Source organism: Manis javanica, chromosome 2, assembly GCF_040802235.1.
Source record: "Manis javanica isolate MJ-LG chromosome 2, MJ_LKY, whole genome shotgun sequence".
NCBI lineage: Eukaryota > Metazoa > Chordata > Mammalia > Pholidota > Manidae > Manis > Manis javanica.
The window spans coordinates 79,135,323-79,158,244 of NC_133157.1; the positions used below are offsets into that span (position 1 = coordinate 79,135,323).

General features: G+C 42.2%; 1 protein-coding gene across 7 annotated transcripts in view; it reads right to left on the reverse strand.

Moving 5' to 3' along the window:
- FRMD3 (FERM domain containing 3) overlaps positions 1–22,922 on the reverse strand; it is a 253,950-nt gene that overhangs the window by 96,883 nt on the left and 134,145 nt on the right. For 5 of the 7 annotated variants that reach the window (XM_036991342.2, XM_073228703.1, XM_036991340.2 and 2 more), the window contains one exon: positions 12,381–12,423. The exons of 1 other annotated variant lie outside the window; for it this stretch is intronic. In XM_036991342.2, coding sequence (XP_036847237.2) covers positions 12,381–12,423 — 43 coding nt within the window. Of the gene's footprint in view, positions 1–945; positions 965–12,380; positions 12,424–22,922 lie in introns of those variants that run through there. One more of the 7 variants, XM_017643904.3, reaches the window with a different exon arrangement.

Here is a 22,922-nt window from a genome sequence, read left to right on the forward strand (position 1 = left end):
AAGGGAGCTCCCAGTAGGAACCTTGAGCAAGCCACTGACCTTCTGTGCATCCTGTCTGGAATGGGGACAGCACCAGGGACCATGTCTACCTCCCAGAGGTGTCTGGGCACACCCAATGGGCTCTTGGTGAGTTCACACAGCACGTTACCTCAATGACAGCTTTTGTTTCATTAGGCTAAACACTCTTTTGAGAAGGAGATAAGTAAAGGGGTTGCTGGAAATGCAAGGGAGGAGATGGAGAAGACTGAACTGAACTCATCTCAACAGCCAAAAAACACTTACTCAGCCGTATGAGTGCTAACAACTGGAACCACTGCAGAGCAGGGAAGGAAAAAGAAGCAAATATGCACTTCGAAAAATGCCAGGAGCATGTAATTGCCTGAGAACAGCAGAGTGCTGTCTCACACACCTCCAAGTTACCTGCCAGACAGGGCTAGTAAGCCAAGTGTCTCCACAGGGCTGCTCAGGGGCGCCTTTTTACATCAGCAGATCCCAGGGTATTAGCATTTTGGCAGTTTGTTAACACCGAGAACACAGGGAGAACAGCCGTTTACAAAGCAGAGACAGACTTTCTCATCTTCACTTTGAGACCTTGCCCAGAAAACGGGGCTGGGTGTATGAGAGATCAGTTAAGCAGGATCCCAGATGACAATAAAAAAATAACTGTCTCTTTTTGACCTGCCACCATTTTCAATCTTACTAAAAGCAAATGGGATTTGCTTGAGTGACAGAACCATCACAGCATTTGTTCTTAAAATGCAGAAGTTTCCCTCCAATCATCCCAAAGAACTACCAGAAAGTGAAACCACAACATCAAGAATATAAACTCATGACCTCGCTCACAGACGTTCAGGCTGACAGCTATGGAAAAGGCCCCATAGCCCCTTTAAAGAGCAGCAGAAGCACAGAGCCGGTGGCTCCAGCAGATGGTGGGACAATTCCTACACAATGGAAGGCGTCTCTCTTGTGTATCCCTCCTCCGGGACTCCACTGGGAAAAAAAGAAAAAGTGTGATCAGTTTGTCAAACTTAGACTCTGCAGAAACACTGCAAAGGTTTTGACATTGCTGACAAGACCTATAACACCCCACAAATAGGAAGCTTGCTTTCCAAAGGACCCCAAGGAGGCATCAGGGGCTCCTGTCCTTTTCAGCACAACTAACACCTTTCTTTATTCCTAGCAAATGAACAAGGTCTCTCCTCTGTCTTTCCGGGGGTGTTTTACAGGGAGAAGTGGAGAACACATGCCTACTTCGCTGTGCATATGGAATGCACAGTGACACCGATGTCCATCTGAGCTGCCTTCGACGACGAAGCCACTCAAGAGCACAAACTCTGCACATGTGTAAAATGGCACAAGCACCAGAAGGGCAGAGCACTGCTACTCAGTCAATGAGTTGTGTGGCTCTTGGGATCTGTTTAAATGAGCCAGCCACAGAGAACTGCCCTCCTGACTCCTCTCTTCTGGCTGGGAACAATTATCATCATTGAGTGACAACTGTTACTATCGTCGTTGGCAGCAGCAGTGATAACCCCTCCATCACTCTCAGGGAAATGACAACCAGCTGCCTCCAAGACACTACTAGCACTCTGCTGCCTCTGCTTCTGAAGCAGGGGTGGTTTTTAAAAAACTACTTGATTCACCCTCCTCCTGGAATAGTTCTCTCTGCCATTACAGTCACACACACAGGCGGCCCCACACACACATGTGCATGGAGTGAAGTCATGTGCTGAGGACTCGCAGGGGAAGCTGGATGGCCAAGCAGCTGCCTCACAAGTACTTTTGTCAAAATTCTCTGGCTGTCTGCACTGCTCAGGAGAAGCTCTAGCAGGGACATTGGTGTCCAACATGTCTAATCTCAAGTGTACCACTTGTTCAGATGGCTATGGCCAAACTTATAACTCTCAGCTTCCATTTCCTCATCTGTTAAATGGGGATAGTAATGGAACCAACCAGTTGGAAAAGGGGCCAGCAAACTTTCTCTGTAAGGGGCCAGAGAGTAAATATTTTTGACTTTGCAGACTTCAAGGTCTTGATCTCAACTATTCAGCTCAGCTGCCACAGTACAAAAGCAGCCAGAGGCAGGAGCTAAACAAATGGGCATGGCTGGACTCCAAAAAAACACTGAAATCCGAATTTCATATCATCTTCATATGTCACAAAATATTATCATCTCCTTTCCTTTTCCCAACCATTTAAAACTATGTGAGCTATTCTAGCCTGTGGTCCAGACACTACCAGGCGTCAGGCTGGGTTTGGCCCAGGGGCCATAGTTTACTGACCTTCGACATAGACACAGACCATGGTGAGGAAGCTAGGAGCTCCTGACATAAAGTACCCAGCAGACTGCCTGAGCCTAAGCGTTCAGCCCTAGGAGTTATGAACACTCCAGAGGTCAGAGAAGAAGCTGACATGGATGAGGCAGAGCCCTTCAACTCGACCTGGCCCTCTATCTTGGCTCAAAGGGTGAGAGTGGGAGACTGTCACTTCTCAGGATGAAGTGTGGGTGAACAGTTGCATGCAGGACAAACTGACTGATGGTCCTGCTCCAAAGGACAGCTTTGCTCCCTGAGTGGCAGGTGCAGTGGCTAAGCCCTTGAAACTGAAGACGAGTCTCAGTAGCTTGCTGTGGATGTTCTGTGACTAACTAGACCCTGAGGAGTCTTGCTGGTTGGTATAAATCAATTAGTATTAATACCTGTAAAGAGCCCAATGCAGTGACTTAAGTAACTTGACACCATAAAATTGCATCCAAAAATGAGGCATTAGAAAGGATTGCCAACCAAAGGGACATAGATATGAAGAAGGCCACCAGCTTGCCCCACGTATGGACCACCTCCCATTCTCCAATACCAAATGTGAGCCCCCGGCCCATCGCAGTGTCAGGCATTTATACTCCAATACACACGCGCTTTTGAGCAGGTGGCCCACTATGAAACAACGCGGATGCCCCTGAAGGAACAGGGCAGCCCCTGGATATATCGTTGCAGGGATATGAGGCCTCCTCCAGGCGCAACTCCTTGCCCTTCTGCTCTTGCCAGATACCCCGACACACTCCTTCCTTCCAATGAGGAGGAGCACTGAGGCCTCCCGAAGGCCTAGGACCCACCATTGAACCCACTCAAAATCAGTGCCACCACCAACCACACCATAAGGATAAGGTCAAAGATTATAAACCTGTGGCTTCTCACATGTGCATGTCACTAAGAACAGCACACTAAGTTCTCTGTCATTACTCTTGTTCCCATTACTTCCTCCTTTACTTGGAAATAAGGCAGGAGCACAACATGGAAACCATTTATAGGCCTGAAGAGCATGGACTTCCTGGGAGAAGGATCAACGCAGACATTTTTGGTGAAACAGTTCAACCCAGGAGAAAAAGAGAGATGTGCTCCCTCTGCAGGGTTCAGGGCAGGACCTTTCCTCGCCTCTCCAGCTCTTCGTGGCTACCGCCATCCCTGCCTTCTCTCCATGGCTTGTAGCTCATCACTCTGCTGCCTGCCTCCCTCTTCATATCACCTTCTCCCTGTGTCCGTCTGGGTCCCTGTGTCCAAGTCTCCCTTTCCTTTCTCTTAGGAAGACATCAGTCATTGGATTTAAGGATCACTTTAACACCCTGGGAAGCTGGCTTCCCAAGCTGGAAGGAAGCATCAGAACGAAGAAAAGTGGAAAGAGCAAAAAGAGCCAAAATTATAGCACAGCAGTTTGGGACTTACAGTCCCCTCATTTCTGTAATGGAATTTGTTCAGTTGTAGTTTTGTTTCTAAAGAACATGGCAATTGAACTTTTTCCACCTGCTCCCTAAGAGGAGCACTTTAATTTCAGTCAACAAGCATTTATTAGGGACTGACAACATGCATAGCATTGTCTTACGCCATGGACCATGTAAAGAAATCTTCTAAATATGGGGGATATGATCAGACAAGGGTAAGAACAAGGACAAGGGGGACAGGCTGCCCCCAAACAGTCAGAGGTGGGGTTACTGTCACTGCGGGTGTTTGGAGAAGTAAAATGTGTGGAACTTTTCTGCCAGAAACATATGAGCAAGTTCAGCAAAACAGAACACATCACACAAAAGAGGGGAAAGGAGCCACAGAGCAAAGGCACAAAGATAACCAGAAGCATAAACCGAAATACTGACAGGCATGGCAGGCCTACACGGGAATGCCCGGGGCAGCGGGCAGGGAGTGTTTCCCCCAGAAATCCCTGCATGCCTGGATCATGGGAATGTGACCCTATTTGGAAGTGGGGCCTCTACAGATATAATTAATTAAGATGAGGTCATAGTGAGTTAAAGCGATCCCTAAATCCAATGACTGATGTCTTCATAAGAGAAAGAAAAGGGATACTTGGACACAGTGAACCAGAGGAACATAGGGAGAAGGTGATATGAAGAGGGACGTAGCTACAAGCCACCAAGAGAAGGCCAGGGACGGCGGCAGCCACAAAGAGCTGGAGAGATGAGGAAAGGTCCTTCTCTAAACTCTGCAGAGGAGCATGGTCCTACTGATACCTTGATTTCAGACGTGTGATCCCCAAAACAGTGAGAGAACACATTTCTGCTATTTATGCCACCCAGGGTGGGTAGTTTGTTGTGGCAGCCTTAGAAAACTGATGTACTCAGCAAGGTAAGTACTTGGAAGAATAAGAGGAAGATAGACATTCAAACCGACCTTGTGGACAGCATAGGACCTGTGGCTTTGTCCTTTGCTCCTTTTACCAGAGCAAAATCTCCCTTTCTCTATGCCACGGGAGAAGGTATGTTCACCATGGAGGAAAGCATTCAGCAGCAAGAGGACCATACATCAGTTTAGCCCCAAGACGTGCTGGAAAACTAAGGAAGGCCGCATAAACATGGAGGTTCACTGATAATTACCACCAGAGACAGAAATTACAGGCCATCACAGGCTCCCAGGAAGAGCCATCATAACCTCAGGGAGTGAGCACTACAGACATCGGCCAGCAACTTGACTCAACATCGCTCTGAGGCTGAGTCGACACAGACTTTACGCAGAGGCTGGGGATCCTCCCCAGCCAGATATGCATGCAGAAGCCATTTCCAAGCACCCTTGCCCTTCAGAGCTTGGCACCAGCACAGTGACTGGGAAATAGAGCAGGAGGATCTTAATTACCCTGTAGGCTAATCAGGCCCCAGCCAGGAATAAGCAGAGAGCCTCTTTGGAAAAATAAGTGGGCTTTCTTTCAGCCAGATGACTATTTTTATTGTACATGTTAATGCACTTTGATTCCTCCCTCCTTCCCTTCCCCCTTCTCTCTTTTTCTTTCTCCTTTTCTTTCTTAATTTTTGCATAAAGCTCCCTCTTTGTTCATTTTCTATTACTATATGATATATGAAAATCCTCTCATTGCAAAATTCTGAGTAAAATATACCTATACAGAATCCAGTGTGAGATCCTCACCTCCCTCTCCCTCTACCCTTCTGTCTTCCCCAGCAGAAACCATGGTGGGCACACATCTTTGCAGTCCTTCATCCATATTCATAAAAAAACATTCTGTTTATTTTCACATAAACGGATCATTCGATATGTGGTATTTTTACATGTTTTTTAAACTCTACAATACATCTAAGAAATCTTTCAGGGTCAGTAATATATACCTGCCTCATTACTTTTTATGCCTGCATGCATTCCACATAATTTATTTTGCTTTGCCAAAATTGTTAGGCTTTATTGTTTCCAATTCTCAATGTTCTATGCAATGCTGTAGTGGGCATCTTTGCACAACATATGCTTGTGCTTGAATAAATGTTGCTTTAGAGGGATTCAAAGAAATGAACTTGTTGGATCAAGAAACAGGCTTTTTTTAATAAAAAAAACACATCTACACTTTAACATCTGAAACACACTTTAAATCTACTAGGCACTTCCTCCGTATTCAGCACTTAATCTCAAATTTTGATGCTGAATATTGTTCATCATCCTAAACTAACGCATGAAGCACATCACTGCACAGTACAAAATTAAAACTCACCTATTATAAAAGTTTACCCTACCTAGAGAAAAAGTTAAAATGAATGAGTCCTAAGAAGTAATGGCTGATAACCTTTGAAAGAATTTAACATTCACACACAAAAAAAACTTTAACCATCTGAAACAATTTTTATATTACCTTCCAGCTACTTTTTTGAGCACTTCTACAAAAATGCCAGAGCTAAAAGGAATCCAAAGATTAAATTACAATCCTTTGGCTGCATGTCTTCACTTACTATGCCCTCAACAGGTTGTTTGCCCTTATCGTGTGAAGAGATTAAGGCATTTTCAGTCTTGACAGAGTCACATTTCTGGCCAAAATGGCTTTACATTTATACGTCTCCACAAGAAGCATTATCCTCATCCTTGATTGGACATAGTCAATAGTAACAATTTTCTCAATATAACAAACAAAAATGTCTTTTTTTAAAGTATGCTTTCATTTGCATTTTCCCTGTTACTAATGATAATGAGTATCTGTTTATGAGTTTGTTGACCATTTTCTTTTATTTCTTCTATGTGTCCTTTTACATCTTTCTCCTGAGTTGCTTGCCATTGGGTTGGGAGCATCACACTTTACATATTCTGCAAGTTATTTCTTGGTATGTATTTGGCAAATGTTATCCCCATTATTTTTACTTGTGTTTTAATTTATAATTTGTTTATAGTCATTCATTCAATAAATACTGAGCATCTACTCTGTGCAGAGAACAATGCAAATATTCCGGTACAAAAGTTTAATTTTTGCACAAAGTTGTCAGCATTTTGCTTTGTTACTTCTGGGTTTTACTTTTTCTCTAGGAAACCTTGTTCACCCCATAATTATAAAAGATACTCCTAAAATTTTACCTAAAACACCTATAGATCACTAAACAACTTGGGCTTTTGAATTCATTTGAAATTAATCCCATGTAAGGTGTGAGGTATATCTGTAGCTTCCCCCCCCCCCGCCTAACTGGAAAGGCAATCCAAAGTCATGCCTTGAATTATCTTTCTGTCCCTGATATGAAATACAATCTTTATCATAACCAACATTTGCATAAATAAAGGGTCTGAGTTTTTCTGTTCCACTGATTCTTTTCCTATTCCTGGGTCTTTGGAGAACACTAAAGAAACGCCACCACAAGGTCTTTAAGCAGAGAGGGAGCCTTAGATCACGTACTCAAGTTTCCCCAAGGCCAAAGTGTGGCACAGAGGCTGAGCAGCCCTACCTACCCCACTGGTAAATATAGAAGTGCTGAGCACCAACCAGTGAAGGGGACTTGGAATGGAGACCACCAGGAGGCAGGGTCCGCAGGGACCGGCAGCACAGCCCAGGGCACACTCAAAGGCCAGTTGGGGCCAGTTACATCCAGAGAAGATGCAAGGGGAAAAGAAGCCATGAGACAAGGCCAAATCACTTAAGGGGAGGGCTCAGGATTGTGCACAAGGGCAATGTCACCCTCACTGCCACGATGGTATGTAACCTTCCCTTGTCTCATGGTGCCATTCTCGGTATAAGGAAGGAAGAAAAGCTCCTGATACAGGAAAAATGTCCCAATATAGGGTATGCATTTTCAAGTGACTACATTTAAATTATGAGTTCACTGAAAAATTTGCTGAAAGAGATCAAATTCTAAACCGGCAGATCCCAAATTACCCTAAAATGGCAAGACTAAATTTTCTGCCCCCAGAGGGAATAGAGGCTCACACCAAGTTGAATTCAGTCATGGAGAAATAATGTTACATCTCTGCACATCTGAGTCATAGCATAGAACTATTTTAAAACATTTCATGTTAATTCATGTGGTCACATAGATCCTGTAAGACGTGTAATTTTTGTCCTCTTGGTGGTGCCATTACAGGTGCACACACTGAACTACATTCTAGTCATGGGGACAAGGCTAAACCATATAGGTTGTACGTGAGGACTGTCACTGTTGTGTTGCCTAGTAACGTTCCTACATGGAAAGTAAGGCCTCTGAAAACCAAACACCCAAACTATGCCATTTCATTTAACACTTTGTTTGCAGACAACCTACTACCTGAATACTCTTTAAAGGAAAATATCAACAGTTCAGTCCACATTTGTGACTATGCAATGATAGAAAAGGGAAATGAAAAAGACATTTCCCTCAATGCTGCCCAGATCATGTAGCCTGCCTGTATTGTTACCTAGTAGATAAGAAATGATACAAACTTTGATTTTAAGATTCTAGCTCCAGGAAAGGATCAACTCATTGCACCCCACCAGGTCTTTCTCAACAAATGCAGCTATAAAACCTAGACAGAATCTGTGCAGCAGCTACTTAAGGACTCTGGAAAGCAAAGAGTAGCAGGCAGACTAGAAGAGATGATGAGATTTTCAAAGGACCACTGAACTGGTGTTGGGCTGTCCACATTTTACCCACTAGTAACTCCTGGACAGAACTCAGGGATGCCTGGAAGGGCATCAGGATGGACAGAGAAGGCTCTCGCTCCTAGTTAAGGCTTGAGCAGCAGGAAAGGAGTTTCTCGCAGTAATAGCAGTGATAAGCAAGTGGGCTAGAGATTCCTTTTCTGGAAGTTTTTTAAACTAATTTCTTTAAAAATGATAAAAACTACTCAAATTATGTATTTCATATTGGGTAAGTTTTGGTAATTCGTAATTTTTGAGGAATGAGTCCATTTCATCTCAGCTGTCAAACTTACATGCCTAGAGTTGTTCTGTGGGTCTGTAGTGATATCACCTTTCATCCCTGATATTTGTGTCTTCTGTTCTTCCTTACCAGTCTTGCTAGAGGTTCATCATTTTCTTGGCATTTTCAAAGACCAACATTTATTATCACTGATTTTCTATATCATATATTAACAAATGCAGCGACTTATATGAATCCCAGAGTTACAAACACTGAGTTAAAGAAGTTGGTCTTGATGATGACATGCTATATGATTCCACTGATAAGACACAAACCACACTGATGGAGAACAGACCAGGGGTTGTTAACGGCTGGGGGAGTGAGTGTGGTCACCACAAAAGGGCAGCATGAGGGAGGTTTGGGGATGAGGACCTGCTCTGTATCCTGACTGTAGTGGAGGGTTCACAAATCCGTATGTTAAAATTCACAGACCTATACACCAAAATAAAGTCAATTTTGTCATGTGTTCATTGGAAAAAATAAAATTTAAAAGTGACTCCTATGTTCAGAGGAGAAATAAGACTCTGGTTTAAGAAGTTTCCCAACTTTAGAATTTACACGCAATCAAATCACTGTCTAATTATTTAGTTTTTTAATTAAATATTTCTCTTCCTTTACAAATTTAAAGTCTCCACAAGAGTGGGTGTGATTATACCTATTTTCAAGAAGATTTTGGGAAAACAAGCACTCTCATGTAATATATTAGCGGGAGTAAATTACTATAATCTCTTTGGATGGATACTTATCACTAAGGAAAGGTAAACTATATACATTTTGACCCAACAATTCCACTTCTAAGAATTTCTAGTATAGAAATACTTATGTAAGATGCAAGACTGTACATACAAACATGTTTATTGCAGCATAATTTATAATAGCAAAACACTATAAACTATCTAAATGTCTACTAATAAATAAACTGCATACATGCATATAATTATCAGAAAGCCATTTTTAAAATGAGACCATCAATTACTGGTCACAAAACTTCAAATTATTAACAGAAATAACAAGGTGAAGAATAATATATAAAGATTGATCTCATTTATTTATAAAAGACCTTATCTATGTTGGGGGCCTTATGTACACATTTAAAAAAAACAGAAGAGTATATAAAATTTTGTTAACAATAGTTATTTTCTTGGCATGGGCTCAGAGATATAAGGGATAAGAGAAGGGAAATAGTTTTGGTTTTCATTTTAAACTTTTGTGAAATTTTAGGAAAAAAACCACAGATATAGTATTTAAAAACTATTCTAATAATGTGAGGTGTAGGTATCGGTGTAAGGTGATGGATGCTAACTAATCTTACTAGGGTGATCATTTTGAAAATACATACATATACCAAATCATTATGTTGTACATCTTATGCTTACTCGGTGTTATGTCAATTACATCTCAATGAAACTGGAAAAACCAAATAAAAGGAAAAATCAAAATATAGTATTTTTTAAATACTAATAAGAAATAAGAATACTCCTATACAGGATTTGTTAATCAAGACAGGTGACCTTCAGCTAACCCTCGGAAACACAATTCCTGGAACACCCATAGTCAAAGGACCTGCACAGGGTCATCACCAGTGACTGAGACGGAAATGGGAGAAACCTTCTCTCCAAGGCATTATGCCCTCTTTGCCTACACAGGGATTTCTGAATCTAAAAGTCATCCCATACGCAGAGAAAGTTGCCTGGGGTCTTGCAACCAGATCCTTTTGATAAATTCACAGATGAGTCCCAGGGGTTGGACCCAGTTTCTCTGGGTTAATAATATATAAGCCCTAGATTAAAATTTTTTCTAATTTATAAGTGAAGTTAGTATTTCCAGGATATCCATGTAAGAACAACAACAAAAACTAGATTTGTGATCTTGAGAAAAATCACATGATTTCTTGCTCACTAATGTCCTTAAAAATGCAGCACAGGGGCAGAAGGATGGGTAAGACCCTTGCCAATTCCTAGAATTAGTGAGTCACCCTGTATGGTTCAGAAATTGAATTTTACCCAGTTCTTTTTTCCAGATTCAGATTCCATTTGTCATTAAATTGAAATTGGCCAGTAGTCAAATGTCAATCTTTAAACCATTTTTATAAAACATAAATTTTCAGCTGGCTGTTCAGGTTTATTTAGAAGAGAGGGAAAGCTCTTGGGCAGCAAATTCTTCACCAATTTTAATTTTTTTTCTGACTACAGAGATAAATTTATATTTCAAAAATGTTTGTGGCCTAAGGAAAATACTTCATGCCATTTAAGGACCAAAATCAAAGAACCATTTACTATAAATAAGTTTACTGGAAATTTGTCTAAATATTTTTAAATAAAATTATCAAAACTTCATAGTTAAGGGATAAAAGCTAAGCATCAGCTATTTTTTCTCAGGCATGTTAATTCATTCTCAGTATCCTACATATCATTCTATACACAGCCTCCTGATACCTCAGAACTACTCCCTCTCCCAGGACGCTTGTCCCGACTCTACTCCAGCCTCACTCTGACAGCTGGACTCCTCTGGACCTTCTGTGCCCGCTGCTGCCCTGTTTTCACCACATACAGCTTTCCTATCCAGGCCCTGCAGCACCCGTGGCTCCCAGCAGCTACCCACAGGTGTCCACTTGCTCCAGAACAACCTGCCGTCTTTCCTGCACTAGGCAGAGTTTGCTCTTAAGGTGTTAGAGGGAAGGGAAGGAATCAGAAGGGACAGAGGAAAGGGTGAGGGGAGAATGAGAGAGGGAGAGGGTGAGAGGGGAAAAGGTAAGTTTAAGGAATAGATAAATTGGTTGCTGGTTTGCCATGTTCAGTTTCTTTCTTCTCCCACTTAAAAACTCTGCCCAGAATAATTTCTTCATATTTGAAAAATGAAAGAATCCCTTGAATGATGACAAGTGACATAATATGAGTTAACCTGGTCTCCAATGTGAAACTGATTTATTGCCTACATTTCAGAGCCTTAGGAAAGTCGGCATGGAGGGATAAATGGATTCCAGGGCAGGCAGTTAACTTCCAAGGTGCAGTTCAGAAGCTCTTCTACAACCCATAAATAAAAGCAGGTTGACTCCAGCCCAGCATAGGCGGCCAGGACAAAATATTGTGGCACCAGGCCCACCAGTCAACACCCTCTTCACATCACCCCAAGTGGATGATCAGATATTTCAGTGATGTCTCCCAGGCTGACTTTTCCAAGAGCTCACCATTAAAAAATTTCTAAACTTAAAAAAATTTTAAAGGCAGTTCAGAATACCAGAGCTTGAGAAAAATGACCCAGAAAAAAAAATTTTATTTTGGAGAGTTCAAGAATTGGACAAAAATAATGCAATCTTCAGTAATGTTATACTACCAAGATTTTAGTTTCAGAATACACCTGCTCCTCTCAACTCCCCACCCTGAACCACTTACTAACAACCCTCACAATCAAAAGGTACGAGGTACCTGATGACTGTGTGTAACAGATATTTAATCACCTAATTCCAATGCACCTGTTCAAATACGAACTATGAGGCTGAGATGGTGGGAAGGAGGAAAGACACAGGCAGCTGCAGAAATAGTGACTACAAGGAGGCCAGAGGCCAGCAAATAAGAAAGGAGATGGTACACAGTTCTCACCAGGAGGGAGAAACCTCCGCCCACCCACAGATCTACTCCATCCATTTCCCCTATGGCAGGAGAAACTTTGTCAAGCAACAGAATCTATCTTTGGACATTTCAGAGCAAAAGTGAAGCCACAGATTGACACTTACATTTCATTTGCTTGGAGATGGACTTGTTAGGCTCAAGCCAGTGCTGGGGAGAAAAAAAGAGATTGTGGATCAAATGGGTGGATCATGTGAGGCATCCTTAGTAACTAAAAGGAATTTAACAGATCTTCTTCTTCCAAAGCACAGCCTTTGTTCCCATAGATATTCCTTGGGGTTCTGCCCTCTGAAGATCAACATGAACAATTCAGCAATAATAACACCCCAGGCAAGGGTATATATTACAGAGAATTAATACTTTGAGTAGTATTTGAGCCACACAGTTGCCAGGAGAGGACAAAGAACACGTACTTAAATGGGGTGTTCTAGTGGCTCTAGCCAGCTCCTAGGTGATTCTTTGAGCCCCATTGCTCTGGGCAAGCCGCAGATGGCTAAAGACTTTGACATCCATGACCTCAAAGAGTCACAATCCAAAGCAGCATCGGCACCCTGCTCCCCGTCCAGGCAGCCTCCTTCCAGGTTAACGGTGGGCCAAGCCAGTATTAGCCCTGTCACACACAGAAGAGGTTCTTCCACTATAATAGGGAGGGACAAATGATTTTTATCATTTTTACTATATAGTAGGAAATACAAATAAATATCTTATTTCAGAGACCTGAGGTCATCACAAGGAAAAATCAGCTCCATCACTAAACAAAGAAACCCAAAGATCTGGGTAGCTCAGAATTGCTACTGACAAGCTTTTGAAGCAGACACCTCACTGGCCAGCTTTCTCCACACCATATCTGAGAGTCACTTCAACATGCTGAGAGCTAGGCAGCTTTTGATATCACCTACCACAATGTCCCTGAAGCCACTTAGGGAACGTCAGGAAGCATCACTTCATACACCTGCAGTTTGTAAAGATGATAAGAGAAGTGCCACTGGGTGTCCATCAAGAAGAAGGGGGGTCCTCACTTACGGGGGGTACCCCCCACTACTCAATACTGGAAAGGCAAGAAGAGGAGGAAGCTCACCATGAGTTGAGTGCCTACCCGGTTCAATTTCATTTGTGCCACCCAGTGGGCCTCAAAACTCTGTATTATCCCTATTGTTTGATATAAATGCACAACCATGAAGTTTAATAAGCACTCAACAAATTCTAGCTCATTAATGCCAGGTGCTATCCCAAGAGCTTCCATGGGCTATCACTACCACTCCGTTTACAGATGAGAAACTGGGGGCTCAGAACGTTAAACTTGAAGCCAGGATGCAGTGGGATTCCAGAGCACAGGCCCTTAACCTTGGCCATGTGCCCTCTTGACAGAGCAGTCTGCTTTAAAATTCTTCTTCTTGATGAACACTCCCTCTTTCCCCAGGAGCTGAACAATTGAGTGGTCAAATCAGTAGTTTCCAATCCAGGGTTTCATATCCTGCCTTCTTCAAAAAGAAGAATGGGGGTCCTTTTCTATTTCAATATTATAAGATGTCTAACAGAAAACCATACATTTATCCATACATGTTGCAGAGACAGACTGAAAAAGCAAGTTTCTTTGTTTCTGGTCAAAATCGTATCAGTTCATTTTGGGAACCCTGGTTGTGTTTTTTCCACTTTATTTTATTGTGGTAAAATACACATAATATAAAATTCACCATCCTAACCCTTTTTAAGTGTACTGCTCAGTGGTATTAAATATCTTTATAGTGAACGTGTTCTACCATCACCACCATCCCTCCCCAAAACCAGAACTCTTCTCATCTTATAAAACTTAAAACTCTTAAACAGTTACCTATTAAACAGTAACTCCCCATTTCTGTTTCCACCCTGCCCCTGGAAACCACCATTCTACTTCTGGTTATTTTCTTCTAGTCAAAAATTACGCTTGGCCTTAACACAGTTACAACTGAACAGTGAAAAATGCATTGATTATACCACTTACTAAGCTATCTAACCTTGGGAAAAATGTCTAACATTTAACCTGCATCTCAGTTTCCACAACTATAAAACAGGAATAGTAATAGTACCTACCTCGCAAGACTGTTGTAAGAATTTTAAAAGTTAATAAAAGGTTAATGAACATAAGACACTTAAACAGTGCCTGGCATGTGAAAAATATGCAATAAATGTTTGTTTACTGATGCTGTTATTCAATAAGTACAGTTTAGCTGGTAGACTACATCTTTCAATACATGGGACTCGTGGAGGAAAATAACAAAAGGGGCCTCTGGTGACTGAACTACTTTTCTAAAAAAAAAATGGGGTGATTTAGAACTAAGGCAAGAAAACAAACAGCAGCAGCCAGAGGTCAATGCCTATTACTATTCTTTCACCGAGGAGGATGGCCAGTTGTTTTGTCAATGAAGTCTAAAATATGTTTTCCTAGTTTGCCTTGCTTGGTATCCTTTGAACTCCTTAGCCCTTATCTGCCTAAACTCAACCTGCCCCTCCGTCCATCTGCCTCCAGAGATCACAGGTAAGGCTCCTTTTGTGTGCCCACCCCAGATGGTCGGTGCTGATCTCCCAGGGCTGTGAGGAACAGTTCCGAGACTGGCTGCAGGCTTGGTGAGAATGAGTGCCGTGGTGGAGTGGCCATGTCTGCCATGCAGTGATGGATTGGTTATGTCTGGCATGGAGCGTAGGGGACATTTAAGACGTGATTGCAAGGTATTTGCCATCTGTGCCCTAAATAAATTATTTACAAAAAGTGAGCTGGCCTCCTCATTGTCCTACCAAATATGCCTTGCAGGTTCCGATCTGTTCTGGCCTCATCCTCTTCTTGGTCTGTTCACACCCTACCTTGCCTCTCAGGCCTTGTGTATCTCAGTTACCTACATCTACAGTGTGGTCACTATATACTTTTCCAGGACTATTCCTCCTCAGTGGGATAGTCATGGGGTATAGCCATAAGAAAAATAAGCCAGCAGTCATGTTTCAAGACATTCAAGGAAAGAGATTTCTTCAGACAGAGTCATGCTTAATTTGTTAATACTAAAATTTAAAAACCCAACTGGCCTATGACTAAGGAATTCCTTTATTCTCTAATTTGCCTATGTCAACAAACAGGAATGTAACAAGGACGGTCACTACAATGCCACATAAAGTTACAAAACATTAAAAACATTAATGGCCATCAGCAGGAAAATGGTAAATAAACTGTGGTCTGTTCATATTCTGGATGATCCTGTAGTAGCATTTTATATGAGGTAGATTTTTGTGTACAGCATGGTTAGATCTCTAAGGCACACTATGAGACGAAAAAAGTGAACTGCAAAATTTATAACCATGACTGCCCTTAACACCCAAATTGTGCTCTTAAGTCTCTCTGGGAAACACAGCCATACTAGACTCTGCTGGACACCCACTGTGTGAACTATGAGCCCAAGGAAGTTCCCAGTTCCAATATTAGATCATATTTTCTTTTGATACCATACTTCTTGCAAAGCTGGGTTTCTAGAGGTTGCTGTGATAAAAAGCAAGTAGCAGACAAAAATAGGTGTAGACCAGGCATGACAGCAGCAGTGTCTGATCTCATCCCAGGGTTTGAGGAGCCTGGAGGTGCCCAGCAGGCACACATTCTGTTAGTAATTTTCTATTTTCATACATGTAATGTTTTATATCACTACTAAATTGTTAGGACATAAATACTGATGAAATTGCTTGGATCTACCTCTAATTATGTTATCTAATATTTAGATACTCTTTTGACCTAAGGCACCATGGAATAATTACTCAAATACTGAAAGCCATGAACCAAGAAAGTTTGGGAACTTCTGAACTAGGATATCATACAACTAATGCGCTTTTTTTAAAAATAAAAACTAAAAAATGCTACCATATATTTTCAAAGAACATATAATAAGCCTCAAAGTGTATTTTAAACACTAAACTGATATGAGTGAGGAAGAGAAGCGGGATTTAGGGCCATTCATCAAAGGAAACCATGACTTCCATTTTTTCTGTTATTTCATCTGTGATGTTTTAACTTAAACTTCTTTCACATATTGGTATCTCACATGAATAATTAAAAATCTATTTAAAAAAAGAAAGCTAAGCTCTACTCAGAGGATAGAGGTAGATAAAAGAGTGATTAATATGTAATTAAGAATCTTAATATGTAATTAAGAATTTCATTATAACAAGTGGATGCCAAATTCAGCCAAGCACCCAGGTGGGCACTGTGGCCCCATCCAGAAGCCAGCACTCTGGGCCTGAATTCCAGCTCTGCGACTTACTAGTGATGTGACCCCCCAGCAAATTATTCTGTCTCCTCACCAACAGCATCATGGTGAGACTTAAATAGGTTAATTCATTAGGAAGCCCTTAGCACAGAGCTTGGAGCATCAGTGAACACCAGCTGTTCCGATCTTCTGGTTCACTCAGACGCGTACGTTGGTGCAACGGCCCCTCTGGTGAGCCTTTGTCATGGTCTTCCCCTCTCACTCCCCACACAAGTTGCCTTCTGCTCTACATGAACAGACAATTCTCCTGTTTTTCATTCTTCTCTTTAGCATTATGAGTTGGGCAATGAAGTCCAGTCTGGACTACACCAACTCCTGCTGTCACTGTGTATACAGATGGATTACATGCCTGTGACAAAATAAACATGATGTATGCTTGGTAGTTAGATAAGAGGCTTGGAACACTTATGCTATTGCTATTTTCTTCTCAATTGCTACTAGGAATATATGCTTTCTTTAAAAGTCTGTTTCCTTACTGGAAACTGTATTCCCTAAGAGAGGCAGAAAGGAAAGCCTGCCAATCAAATAGCTGAATTTGTGACTGGTTTACTGCAGTTGAAACCATTTTCTCAACTCTCATTTTGAATAAAAATTCCAAAGACTAAGGAAGCTAAGGCCCAGTCATTGATTCTACCTAATGAGCTTGGGAGTAAGATGAGCCAGAGGAGGCACCCCTTAGCATGACTGGAAGGTGTCAGGAAGGTGTCCCCATAGACACTGTCACCGCTCTCCCAGGTCCCCTCGGATGCTCTTTCCCTTCAGTTATACAGCAGTCCTTGTCTTTTGGGGAACACTGCCCTCAGGTTACTGGAACCATTGCAGGGTGAAGAATGAGCCTCCCCACTCACCCCCAACCTACAACGGGGCAGCTCTTAACTGATAACTGACAGGCGTGGAAGATAAATACCCCTGCCCCTCACCCCTTAACCAGGACAACCAGAAGGCATGACCTGCACCCTTTCAGAGTTCCTCTCCACATGATTGTCCAGCATCATGTACTTGGCACGGCCTCCTCGCCCCTCATCCCCCTCCCCCAACTCTCCTACAAGTTTTTTCCTGGGAATACTTCCTGGTAAAAGTGGAATGTTTATCTCAGGACCAGCTTCTGCGAACCAAACCTAAGAAAGCCTCCCTAACTCTCCATCAAAAACTGTCCTCTGTTGTTTTTAAAATCCTTCCCTTGGAGGTTTACTTTTTTTGTTTTAGACTTCAACCCTAGTAACCTGCAAATCCCCAGTGAGAGGTCCCCTGAAAGGGTTTTCAGGACTGACCATCTAGCCTGACCACATTTCAAGCCATTTCTTAGAACAAATGTATTTTGATTGATAGAAGCTTGAAGAGGAGTAGAAGGAAGCCTTATAAAAGGAGAGAAAAGCAGAGAGATGCCTAACACCCCTAGGCCCTGATTTCCTTAGCTGTGATCTTAGACAGATGCCCTAAGAGTCCTTCAGCTCTTACATTCCACATTTGGAGAACCTCAAGGATGAGAACATTGCTAACAGATGTTTCTTTTAAATTTTGCTAGGCCCAGCTGTGCTTAGCCTGGAGACAGCATTTTTCTCTGCCTCATCATAGAAATGGTTCATTTCTTTTGTACTTTCTAACTTTGGCTTGTTTGGGGAAAAAGAAGGTGGGTATGAGGTGGTGATTTGTGACTAAGTAGATTGATTTTTAATTTGGTAGCTGATGAGATTAAAAAAAGAAAAGTTCCCCAAAGTAAACAATATAACAGTTATCTTCACATGCTGGGTTTCTGTTAATATTGATTCAGTCGATGATTACAGAATAAATTACACACCTGTTATCTTTCTCAAAACCCTTGATGTCCAACACCAGAATAATCTGGTGGCCCAGAGAAGTGTGTTAAATAACAAATGAGGCTTTAAATAAGAAAGAATGTACCTCCCTAAACAGGAGACTGTTTTTCCCCTCAGGAGAAACCAGATCCAAAATCTGACAGATTCCCATCATAGCTCTGAAAAGATAGCCTGATTCTCACATCTCACCTGGACAAAGCCTCAGAGTAACTTAGTCCTGCATTATCCAGCCAATTTATGCTATTTCTAGGCCCTGTGGCCTCTGCTGGGGAAAAACAAACGCCATCTGAATGAATACAGCTTTCCCAGTGTTCAGATAGCCAAGGTAGAGCCAGGCCCTAGTTATTTAGCTCCCAGGAAACAACAGTTTCCTCTCCAGTTTCAACAAAATCTGCAACACAATGGCAACAGCCAGAGTATCGTTAGCTCAGGTACACTCCAAAGTTACTGTCCTTTTGAAGTCGATCTACCCTAGAAAACTTTCATTGCTGCGGTATAGTGTTTTTTTACTCCTTCAGCAATAACTGCCTTTGCATTCTGGCCCTCAGGGATGAGCAAAACAGAAGTTACAGCCAGAAGAAACTGTAGGGAAGAGGCAGAAACAGGAAGCCTAAGAAAGCAAAGGCACCATTTTTTTTTTTCCATAATGGACCTGATAGTAAATATTTTAGGCTTTGGAGATCCACATAGTCTCTGCTAGGATTACTCAACTTAGCTGTTAGAACATGAAAGCAGCCACAGACAATTCATAGATGAATAGAAATAACTGTTCCAGTAAAACTTCATTTACAAAAACAGATGGAGGCCATCCTGACCCTCATGTGCAAACCCATTCTACATCCAAGAAATCCTTACTGTACACTTAAAAAAAACAAAACAAAAAAACTGTAGTTGTCTGAAAATGCAATAGTTTGTAAAAACATGTATTATGTTTATTTTTACGTACACTGGGATACCAAATGCAATTATAAAGGAAATTAGGGGATTCCTTCAAGCTTGTTACAATGGAATTTGCCAGTATTTACATTTGCTGTCAAGCCATATAAATTTGAGATTGTCACCAAACTGTTTTAAGGTCAAAGATTTCCTTAGTTGTCAGACCTATGGACCATTTCAAACTCTTCATAGCATGGAATAGTAAAAAGATTACTTACATATGTTGGTAATATGAATTAATATGCATTTAAACAACAACCCTATGGTGAAGAGGAAAAAAAGGTACAAACTTCCAATTATAAATTAGTTACGTGAATGAAAGTACAGCATAGCAGTCAATAATACTGTAATATCTTTATATGATAGCATTCCACAATGTAATTGCAGAATCACTATGTTGTACAGCTGAAACCAACATAAAATTGCACATCAACTATATTCCAATTAAAAAGACAACAACCCTATGGCATAGATACTATTAGTATTCCCGTTTTACAGATAAAGAAACTGAGGCATAGTTTAAAGAGCCTGCTCAAAGTCATACAACCAGCAAGTGGCAGGGAGAGGATTTGAGCCTGTCATCCTAGCGTCAAAGCTCTGAGCTTTGACCTGAGCAATACTGTCCTCTGGGCCTCTTTCCTCTTTCCTTCACTAGAGCCCCTTCCCTTACTGACTCTACAGCTACCCATGCTTCCTGAAGGTCTCCCTCTCCTCATTTCTGTTCTTTCTGCTCCATATACTCCTGGTCAGTCCCTTTTGCTGATTTCTCCTTCTGGACCATCCTTTAAAATATGGATGTTCTATTAGCTTTCAGATTCCCCTCCTTCTATGCTGTCTCCCTCAGCTCTGCAATCTATTCTCCAGGCTCTAAAGTAATGATGACCTCACAGGCCCCCAAACCTCCACCTGTGGCCTACACCTCTACATGTGGCTTCAGATCCATATTTGCAAATATACACTGAACATCTCCACTTCAACATCTCCAAAATCTACTGCCTCTCACCAAAACCCACTCTCCCTACAGTTTTTTAGTAAATGGTTCCAGTTGTACTTGGAGCCCAAAGTGGCCATGTACGACATCCAAACACCCTGCTGGAGAGGCCATGCGGAGGGGCCCCGAAACCACAGGCAGAGGAAGGGACCCCCACGCCCACCTCCCAGTTGTCTCCATCAAGGCACCCGTCATATGAATGATGACATCTTAGATCCCCCAGACCAGACCAGCCACCAGCTGAACAGCACTGAGTGAGCCCAGTCAACACGTATGAAACAAGAAGAATCACCCAGCTGATTTCTGGCCCAAGATTTCTCACCCAAAAGACTCTGAAACATGATAAAATTGTGCTAAGTCTTTCCAAATCTCAGTGGCTTGTTACACGGCAATAGATTACCAGGAGTAAGAGACCTAGTTATGAACTGTGCCCTGCCTCTTTCCCTCCCCGTACACACACTCATATGTTGAAACCCTAACCCACACTGAGATGGGATTTGGAGGTGGGGCCTTTGGAAGGTAATAAGGTTTAGAGGAAGTCATGAGGGTGAGGCTCCCCCAGGATGAGATTAGTATCCTCCTAAGAAGGGAAAAGAAACTGAGTGCACTCTCTCTGCCTGTGAGGACACAAGCAGAAGGCGGCTGGCTGCAAGACAGGAAGAGAATCCTCCCCAGGCACCAGATCTGTCATAACCTTAATCTTGGACTTCCCAGGCTCTAGAACACTGAGAAATAAATGTCCTGCCTAAGCCACCCAGTCGAGATGTTTTCGAAAACAGTCCTCATTATCAGTGTCCGTGGATGTAACACCCAATCATAAGTGAACCTTTGAAAGACCTCTGCTGGAGCAGGCATGAAAATGAAATAAAGTCTACTTCAAATTGTCATTTCCTCACCTGAACTGTTTTTATTTCTCCAAGTTATCTACCAGTTACATTCTAGTCTTCTTCCCAGCTTGACTTAAGAATTGTCTTTAAAGGTATTTTGAAACTTCCAAACCTGCTGGTCTCTAGTCAGCTTTGATGTTCTTGTCTTCTAGAAGCCTCCAGTGTTTCTCGCTAATGATGATATTCAAACTGTATCTCCTTGATCAGTTTCCATCCTCATCTGAACAAAGCCCTGGAGGTTCCCACCATCAAGGACAAAGATTGTCCTACCTAAGATATCCTCCTTTATCCCTAACTCAAATAGGGATAAAATGGCATTTTCCTGGCCCCACTTATTATCATATCTGCTTTTTGGCCCAACAGGGGAACCAGTTCATGTGTTTGCTTCTCTCGCCACTGAAATCATGGCATCCCAGTTGGCTAAGTGTCTTTCAAATTGCAACCTGTGTTTATAGGCATCTCATCTCTTCCCAGGAGGGGATATCAGGTGTAGACAGAGTCAATTATAAGCAGTCATTTTAGTTAAACCCCAAGTTCTTCTTTCTCCTGAAGGAATATGACAATTTCCCCAAATCTGTCAGCATTAATGCCTTGGGCCACAACCGAACTACCAGACAATATCTCCAGTTTTCAAGGTGCTAGGAGAGTGCTGTGTTCCTTGTCACTGGAGTGCTTAAAGTCCTTTCCCATAAAACCAAGTTACTTGTCCATTCCCCTCCCAAAACAGGCATCCAAGCAGTCTTGATTTTTAATACCCCTGAGACTTAAAACCATAGAAGACTCAGTAAGCAAATTCTCGACCAAGGGCCTGAGGCAGTAGCACCACCCTTCAGTGCAGCGCTGTCCTAAATCTCAGGTACCACTCTCGTTCCTAGTTGCGAGCATCTGTGAAGCAATTGTCCTCAGGAGCGGGAAGCAGGCTTTCAATGGCAGGAGCAGCTGGTGGGACATAATGCTGTCTGGCTTCCTGGCACCATCCCCAGAATGAAACCTCAAATTACCAGGCCTGGTTTTATTTTATTCTGTGTCCTCCCCAAAGGTGTCTCTAGAAAAAGCAAATTGCTTTAACATGGAAAAGGTCTTTTTCCATTATTAATAAAACTCACTGATAGGCTCACTAGTTCTTTCTGGCTATCAATATAAAAGCCTCAAGCTGTTGTTATATTTGAGGGGAAGGGAAACATCAGGGTTCAGCATGTCCCTGCATCCAGGATTTCCCCCGTCATCCTCGCAAAGTGTGTCAGGTGGCCATGTGACCCACAGTGCCCTACCGTCACAAGGTTCCTTGAGGAGACTGCCCCAGGGGGTTGCATTTCCAAAGTGAATTTATTGTCTGTGGGTACAAGTCAGAATGCCCCTTAAGTAGGTAAGTCAATGACATTGATATAAGTGGGTTAATCAGATGCTTAGAAATAAGGAAGTTAGAATCAAAAGCTTTGGGTCCAACTTCCCTGCAGACTGTAAACCAACCATCTGCAACCAGGTCCTGGTATAATTCCTCCTCTGGCTGGGCTAGGGGAAGGGTACTTCCATAGTTCTAAGGCACTGGGGATGACTTCCCTAGGTGGGCCTGGGAAAGGGCAGAAGAACAAGAAAGGAAATCCAGGACAAAGGATGTCTCAAGCCATAGCCATAGAAACTGAAATTATGAAATCAAACTCATTATTTCAAAACTGCACCCTTCCAAAGAGAAGTTACCCAAACCCCTGAACAGAAGTGGTGGAAACAATATGCTACA